The sequence below is a fragment of the Megalops cyprinoides genome, chromosome 6, assembly GCF_013368585.1.
Source record: "Megalops cyprinoides isolate fMegCyp1 chromosome 6, fMegCyp1.pri, whole genome shotgun sequence".
Lineage (NCBI taxonomy): Eukaryota > Metazoa > Chordata > Actinopteri > Elopiformes > Megalopidae > Megalops > Megalops cyprinoides.
Window position 1 is genome coordinate 33,697,063 of NC_050588.1, and position 7,938 is coordinate 33,705,000.

General features: G+C 41.5%; 1 protein-coding gene across 1 annotated transcript; it reads left to right on the plus strand.

Moving 5' to 3' along the window:
• Positions 1 to 382: 382 nt before the first annotated feature.
• Positions 383 to 5,989, plus strand: eif6 (eukaryotic translation initiation factor 6). Its single transcript, XM_036531350.1, has 7 exons — positions 383 to 479; positions 973 to 1,118; positions 1,598 to 1,683; positions 2,362 to 2,537; positions 2,905 to 3,081; positions 4,166 to 4,347; positions 5,357 to 5,989. Exons 2-7 carry the CDS (start codon positions 1,012 to 1,014, stop codon positions 5,364 to 5,366), a joined length of 738 nt encoding a protein of 245 aa, XP_036387243.1. The 5' UTR covers positions 383 to 479; positions 973 to 1,011; the 3' UTR covers positions 5,367 to 5,989.
• Positions 5,990 to 7,938: the final 1,949 nt, after the last annotated feature.

The window sequence follows — 7,938 nt, forward strand, 5'->3', positions numbered from 1 at the left end:
TATAGAAGTAACACCCCTTCCAATTAACAATTCTCAGTTCACGGAGACTTGTGAATGTGCTGCCGCTCACTGCTTCCTAATGGCGTAGCAATGTATACAAGCCACTGCCTATCTAGCCACTGTGATGTTTTGTTCAGACACTGCAGATAGGTTAACTGAATGAACTCATTTTTATTTTGCTGAAAGGACAAATAAATTACATGCCTGTATAGGAAACACATGACCATAACATGTTCCCCATAACATACAAGGCTGACATACAAGATACAACCCCATTTAAAGTTTACATTTTTTTACACCCAAATGGCGCACTTTGACCAAAAGCCGAAAGGGAAGGAGGACAACCATGTTCTTTTTCATTCACCAGCTCGAGGCCACGCTTGTAAACGTCATCACGTCGGCGCCGACGAGGAAGTCGACACGTGGGAAAGGCAGAGGGGAATCCACGCATCTGTAGCAAGGCCAGACCACCGGCCAAGGTAATGATATTGCATTATTACCGGTGAATATAGTATCGTTAACGCGAAACCCAACTTTAGAATGACCACATTGATACTATCTTAGTGAGCAGTGATACCTATTTTCTTCAGTGTTGTTGATTTCTCTCAGCGTCTTGCGACAACTTCTAGCTAGCCAGCTAATGTTGGCTAGCTACTTGCTTCTGGTTCCCCACGCTGGTATTTAGCTAGATAGGTTAGAAATTGCTATCTAGTGTGGTAGCTAGTTACCTCTCTGTTACCACTATGAACACATTATTGTAATTAGCTGCATAATTTTGTAGAAAGTTGGGTGCTGTATCTAAACGTAACGTATATATTTTAACCAGCTAGTTAGCCCATAAGCACACTGAATCGTTGTTAATGCAGCTAGCTAGCTACCCGTATGTGGGTGCCAGTAATGTTAAAATCTTGGGCGGCCGGGTGCCGTTGGAGGTGTGTGACATGTAAATTAAAGAATTGTTTTCCCGTACAGTTTGCGGCGAATCCTGGTGAACATCTGCGCTAATCGGCCATGGCTGTCCGGACGTCATTTGAAAAGAACAACGAAATCGGCTGTTTCGCAAAACTTACCAACACCTACTGCCTTGTAGCGATCGGTGGTTCTGAGAACTTCTACAGGTCAGTAGCTGGGCATCTACAAGGGAGAACATTTGATTACGGTTGGCAAACATGTCTTAGAATTCACCTGTTCTGTTGCGAAAGGGCCATATTAAATTATTTTTAAAATTTGAATACCCATTTAATGTATCATATTGAAAACCGCCATTATTTGTTGTACATCCATGTGTCCATATGTATGTGAAATCTCTAACAGTTGTCATGAGGGGTATGTAATGGAAAGACTATTTTGTACTGAAGGTTTTGTGCTTTTGGTGAAGTGACAAGGATAATCTAAGCAAGATAAATGTCATGGAGTTAAAGCACGAGGACAGTAGAGGCAAAGCTGTGGACGGCATCTTGCTAAACCACGGCAAAGGATGCGTAATAGCCCCGTCCTTTTGCGACGGAATATATTTTTTTTTTACTTTCAACCGTGACTTTAACGTAACGCTTTATGATCGATCGATTGATGGTTTGGTCCTGCTTTCTGATCACAGTGTCTTCGAAGGGGAGCTGTCAGAAACTATCCCTGTTGTCCACGCCTCAATAGCAGGATGCCGTATCATTGGAAGGATGTGTGTAGGTGAGTATGCAGTACAATAACAGAAGGATATCATCCTTAAGAAGTCCCCTGGTAAGGGCACTGATACTACACTCAGAAATATGTTTAAAATTCACAATGGTCAAAGTGTCAAGATGGATTATTATGTTAACTGTGAAATCTTGTGTAAACCCTTTCTGTTGTCCCTCTCCATGAGTGGAGGCCAGTTTTTTTGTATAGTACACACATTACAATTGTAGCCCCTGTAGCGTAATTGCCCTTGTGAGTTCATTGCAAGTTGGCATGCTGAAATTTTGCCCCTGCTTAACACCTTAATCAGTGCAGTGTGTCAGGTCCAAAGAGCATTGGTAATTGGTCTTGTGAGTACCTTTCAGGCTGAGAGTTGATATTGAACAGTCTTGACACTTTTGCCAATTCCTCTACAATGTTAAGTGAAGAGAGAGGGGCTGCCGCCATAATCATTCAATAAAGCAATGTGCCAGCAAAAATCTGTTCTCTGTAAACTGTTGGGAAGTAAGAGAGTTGTTGAAGAAAGATTTAATACAAAAAATGCAAATGCAAAGATGAAAATACATGTTAGACAGTTAACAATACACTCTTAAGACACTGGATTTGAAAACTAACATTACTCTGCCAGTGTTCTGCTAGTTTTTTACTCTAATACTAATCCACCAGCTGTTCCATCTTCCTTCTCCACAGGGAATCGCCACGGGCTACTGGTGCCCAACAACACCACAGACCAAGAGCTGCAGCACATTCGAAATTGCCTACCAGACAGCGTGAGGATACAGAGAGTGGAGGAGAGGCTGTCGGCTCTGGGCAATGTCATTGCCTGCAATGACTACGTGGCTTTAGTGCACCCTGACCTGGACAGGGTAAGAGAGTAGCTGCTAACGCAGCGTTGGAGCCTGGCCTTCCTGAAGAAACTTATTATTGTTATTAGTTTCTAGGCTGTGTAGTCCGGTTAGCCCAAGTTAATTTGTGGTAGGATTTGAATAGTGTTATGCTCACACTCACGGGTCTTCTTATTGCTTACCCAACTTGAATGGATACACTTCTGATCTGTTGTGCTGGAATTCGCCCTGGGTAAGAGCATCTGCTAAATGAACGTAATGTAGTGTAATGCAATGAAATTCTTGGTTTCTTTGTTCTCAAATTGGATGTGAACAGTTCTAACCTTTTTAAAAGGGTCAAGCACTGATCGTCACTGGTGTCCCTCTGTTCTTCCACACTTTATAACAGGAGACAGAAGAGATCTTGGCAGACAGCCTGAAGGTGGAGGTGTTCCGGCAGACGATAGCAGAGCAGGTGTTAGTGGGAAGTTACTGTACCTTCAGTAATCAGGGAGGACTGGTGCACCCCAAGACCTCTATAGAAGACCAAGATGAGCTCTCCTCCCTTCTCCAGGTTCCCCTGGTGGTGAGTGTTGGCAGTATGTGAAATCTGTCCACAGTTCAAGCTCTCCCCCAGTGCTTCATTTCAGATCCCCAGCTGAGGACATGTTCTAATTGGTTTGTTAGAAAGAAGGCTGTGAGTTTGATTTTACTACAGTACAATAGACCCATGTCATTTTGGGCCTTTGAAACTAAGAAAACCAAAAATAAATGTGGATATGTACGAGAGAGAGAGACTGGAGGCAAAATGTTTATTCATTGATGTCTCCACTCAGGGCTTTGTCTTTGGCGTGATGTCAGGCTTGCTTTTTGCCCATGGTGCAGCCCCCCTAGGTTCTTTGACACCAGCACAAGCGGTTGATCATAATTGTTCTGACACTCCACATCACTCATTCTGTCTAAAGCTGCTATATATGTTTTTACATGTCTTATTTATATATTTTTTTGTAAAATTGGCATATAACATGATTAATTCTGACAGAAGACGGAATGTAGTTTAAATATTGAAATCGTGATCATTCAGATATGTGAATCACTTGTAATATACTGTGTTCTTCCTACATGCAAGGGTTGTGTAGCTGTGTCAGACCTTTTTCTCATATTCTACACATCTTAGTGTTATAGTTCTGTGGTTACAGTTCCAAACAAAGATTCAGAGAATTTTTAGACAACCCGTACACAGTTAACCAAATGTAGTCAAACCGGTGTCATTCACAACTATGAAAATCCCACTTACTACTTCCTCTGCATCAGCTGTTCACGGTTTCCCTCTTCCACCCCATCTCCACACTCTCTCTCTCTCTCTCTCTCTCTCTCCCCCCCCCCCCCCCCTCCCCCCCCCCCTTGTTCATGAGGGCCAAATGGGGGGTTCAACAGCTTCAGCCAGGTGCAATACCTTCATCAAACTTCAGAATAAAAGTTCTGTGTGAATCACAGCCTTTTTGCCCTGACTGTGTGGAAATTCAAATTCATATCTACGCTTGTTGAAACACTTACTGTCGTCCTAATTTGCTCAGTGTGTTAGAATATAGAGCTATACCGGTAGATGAATTCACTGACCCCCCCCCCCCCCCCCCCCCCTCTCTCTCTCTCCGCCATTTTTTCTCCAGGCGGGAACAGTGAACCGAGGCAGTGAGGTAATAGCTGCTGGGATGGTGGTGAACGACTGGTGTGCCTTCTGCGGTCTGGACACGACAAGCACGGAGCTGTCGGTGATCGAGAGCGTGTTCAGGCTGACCGAGGCCCAGCCCAGTGCCATTGCCACCACCATGCGAGACTCGCTCATTGACAGGTCAGTGTCTCTGCGCAGGGGCGGTTCCTGCTGCTCGTACACAAGTTTGGTTGATGTTAACAGTGTAGTGTGTCTCTGAAGGTGGGGTCACACACACACCTGACGTTCGGTCAGAAACCGTTGGTATTTCAGCATTGAGCCAATCAGAGTGCAGAGGGCATCACCTCAAGAGAACTGAAATGAGCAATACAACAAGAACAAGAAAGAGAGCCTCACTTTTCTGTTAACTGCAGTTAAAGCCTCTTTCTTCTTGTGTTATGGCAGCACTTTGGACACAAGAATTAGGACAAATTGATCAGCTTGCTTGGAGAGAGGCCAGCACTGCAAGATGTAACAGAGAAACTGTGCAGCAACAAAATCTTGAAATCCAATCTCTGGCAGGAGATTGAGTACTGCCTAGCTAGCACGTTTTATCTAACTTAGCTATTTGCCCCGTGTTATCTAGCTAGTTGTGTTGTTTACCTAAACAATAAATGCACAGAGATGACACTATTGTTTCTGATGGAGGAGGTAGCTAGGCAGGGCTGGTCATTAGCTAGTAGAAGAGAGATTAGCTACAACAGCAGATACTGCAGCCCTCCTGGTCCACATTCAGACTCAGAATGTATTTGTGAATGAGCTGTCATCCATAGTGTGGGTTGTGTGTTCCAGTATTAAAGATTGGCAGCCAACCCTGACTGACTTTACCATCGGAACACTTTGACTGAGTGCTGGATATGTGTATCCCCAGCTTGATACATTACGTACATGAATTAGTTTGAGATCCACCTTCCCCAGGAAACAGCATTTAATGTAGTGGTGGCTGTTTATATTTGATTAATAATTTCCGCTGACTTTTTCTGCACGAGTTTCTCTTGTATAGTCACGACTGCATTATTTAACCAAACAGCGTTGTTCAGAACTGTATGAACACCCTGTTGAGAAAGCAGTCAGGGGAGACACACCAGCGGTGTATTCAGTGGAATCTTTCAGCCTGATGTAACACTGTGTTCTCTGTCTTGTTTTCCAGCCTCACCTAAGGGTCCAGTGTCCAACCTGCTGGACGTGCACTGTTGGATTTCCACAATGTCAGGAGCTCAGTAAATGTGTGCATTCAGTTCTTCACACATTTACTATACCAAACAGTACCTGTTTAATGAGCGTTTCACTTTTATTGATTATTCCAGCAACATCCATGTGAGACAAATAATACTTGGTATCACAGCAATTTATGTAATGAAATGTTGAGCTGGCAGTGTCCATGAAGAATATGTCTGCTATAAGTCCTGTATAAAAAGTGACCATCGAGTAACCAGTCACTTTTAATAATTTACAATATAAGTCCTCAAAACCACAGAGGAGAACTAACTTTCTTCAACGGAGGAAGCAGGATTGAAATGTATTTCATGTATGGAAAATAGTTTATTTTACTGATGTCTCTTTGATTACTGAGTACTGTATAAATAAAGCCTTGCATGGTTCTTGATCATCTTTCCCTTCTGTGTTATTGGTGTCATTTCCTTGCCATTTTCCTATAGGAAAAAAGTTTCATGCCAAATATCTCTTGACTTTCTCAATTTACATGGGAGCATCAAGTCTGAAAAAGACCTACGTATAGCCCATAGCAATCCAGTTGTTTGAACATCATAAATGCTTAAAGACTATGGTAAGTGTTGAACACAAGTGTTGAAGTGTTTCAACTGCTAGTTTAGAAATCTAAACTAGCAGTTGCGTTTAAAACTAACTAAGCTTTCTGTGTAAATATATATGGCCAAGTGATAATATAGAAAGCGCTGAGCTTTGCCTATTTTATTAATGCAATGCTGGACCTCTTCAAGTTTACCACTGACACTTTTTACAACTCACTGCTGCCCTCTACTGACTAAAACCTGGTAGCCTGTTCTTTCTAACTGCGAGTGGGAAAGAATTTCTAGTCTAAAAACTAGAAGGGTATGACTTCATGCAAATACCTACTTTAAAACTAAATGTGCCTAATTATAAACCTGACAATTGTGCGTACGTCCACTCTCAAGGCAACTTTTATTATCCATTATTTTATTTATGCAACATCTCACTTGCCGTTGATTAGGGTATTGTGCATGCTCACAGCCCTGTTCCATACAGAGAGGGATGTTAATGGATTACAGATGCTTCATATGATTAGTGTAAGCTCAAACCCTCTTTCCACTCCCTGCATCAGAGGGAGGCGGGGTCACTTCAAGCCTTCATAAAACAACGTGCCGTCACACACTGACATGTAATTTGAATTAACCACAGATAGCACTGCGGGCTGGCAGTTAATGTGACTCTGTGTAAGACATGTTCTTTTGTGGGAAAATTCTTTAAATTACCTGAATTTCAGACAGGCATGCGCAATGTTTTTGCTATTACACGCCAAAGCAAAAACAGGCATCAACAAGACATCTTGGTTTATACAGACACAATGGTTGAATTGTCAAACCACCCAGTCTCATTTCAAACACGTATTTTAATTTTTGGTTTGGAAAATGGGAAAAACAAATCTAAGAAGACATTTTCCATTTTATTTTTAAGTAAAATTTAAATTGTGAACACATCCATAGCATAAATCAACAACCAGAAAAGCATGCACAAATTGTACTGCGTTACAAATCCTTTCATTCAAAAGTTCAAACACCAATGGCATACACACATAGTATAGGTTTTAAGAAGACACTAAATATAATATAATACAATTGACAGAATTACAGAGTCATACACATTGTATGTGTGTGTATGTGTGTAATTGTATGTGTATGTATATATATATATATATATATATATATATATATATATATATATATATATAAATGATAACAGTACTTAGTTTCTAACTGCTGAGTTTCTTCTTTCAAGTGCAAAAAAGCTAGTTTATTCCTACATGAGTGCAGTTAACATTGTACATAAATTAAACAATGCCACAGTAAAGATTTGGCCACCGCCAGCCTCTATCCCATGAACCGGACAACCAGAAACCAAAATTGTGTTGCAATGGTGATAGACAGCACTCATGGATGGCCTCACCATCTTTTTGCTCAGCCAAAACCCTCAACACCTTCACATTTATCTGATTCTTTGTACTACTGTAATCCTACTGAGCTACTTCTTCAAGACGGAGGAAAACTTGCTGAGGGAATTCTCCACAATTAGTCAGATAGTGCTTCTGAGTTTCTAAGATTACAAAGCCATTGCGTGATGTAAGACAGTGGTAGCAAATGAAACCTCAGTGTGAGGGGTTGAAATTAAACATTGATGTACCAATAATGCATAACTACTTACTGTAGACGTCCACAATGTCTTAATATTAGCAAGTGGAGGCTTCAGAGCTCAGAGAGGGAGAAGTGCTTGTCTTTTAACCACTTTCACAATGATCATTAACCCTTTGTCCTTCACAGGAAGCAGAGAGGGGTGAATGGTACAAATTATTAAAAAGACAAAGAACTGCCCAGCTTTTCTCTTTTGTGCAGAAGAGACAACAGAGTGGCATTATTAATAAAATATCTAAAATGATTTTGCAGGTTTTCTGTGGGGCTTTGTAAAAATACCTTATTTCAAAGTGTTACAGCAGGAGTTCAGAGAACTCGCTGTCTTTGA

Bases quoted from the DNA above. Each gene is read 5' to 3' on its own strand.
- eif6 (XM_036531350.1), top strand. From the start codon at position 1,012: ATGGCTGTCCGGACGTCATTTGAAAAGAACAACGAAATCGGCTGTTTC. The intron at 1,119-1,597 runs GTCAGTAGCTGG...TTCTGATCACAG, and splicing joins GGTTCTGAGAACTTCTACAG to TGTCTTCGAAGGGGAGCTGT. The intron at 3,082-4,165 runs GTGAGTGTTGGC...TTTTTTCTCCAG, and splicing joins TTCTCCAGGTTCCCCTGGTG to GCGGGAACAGTGAACCGAGG.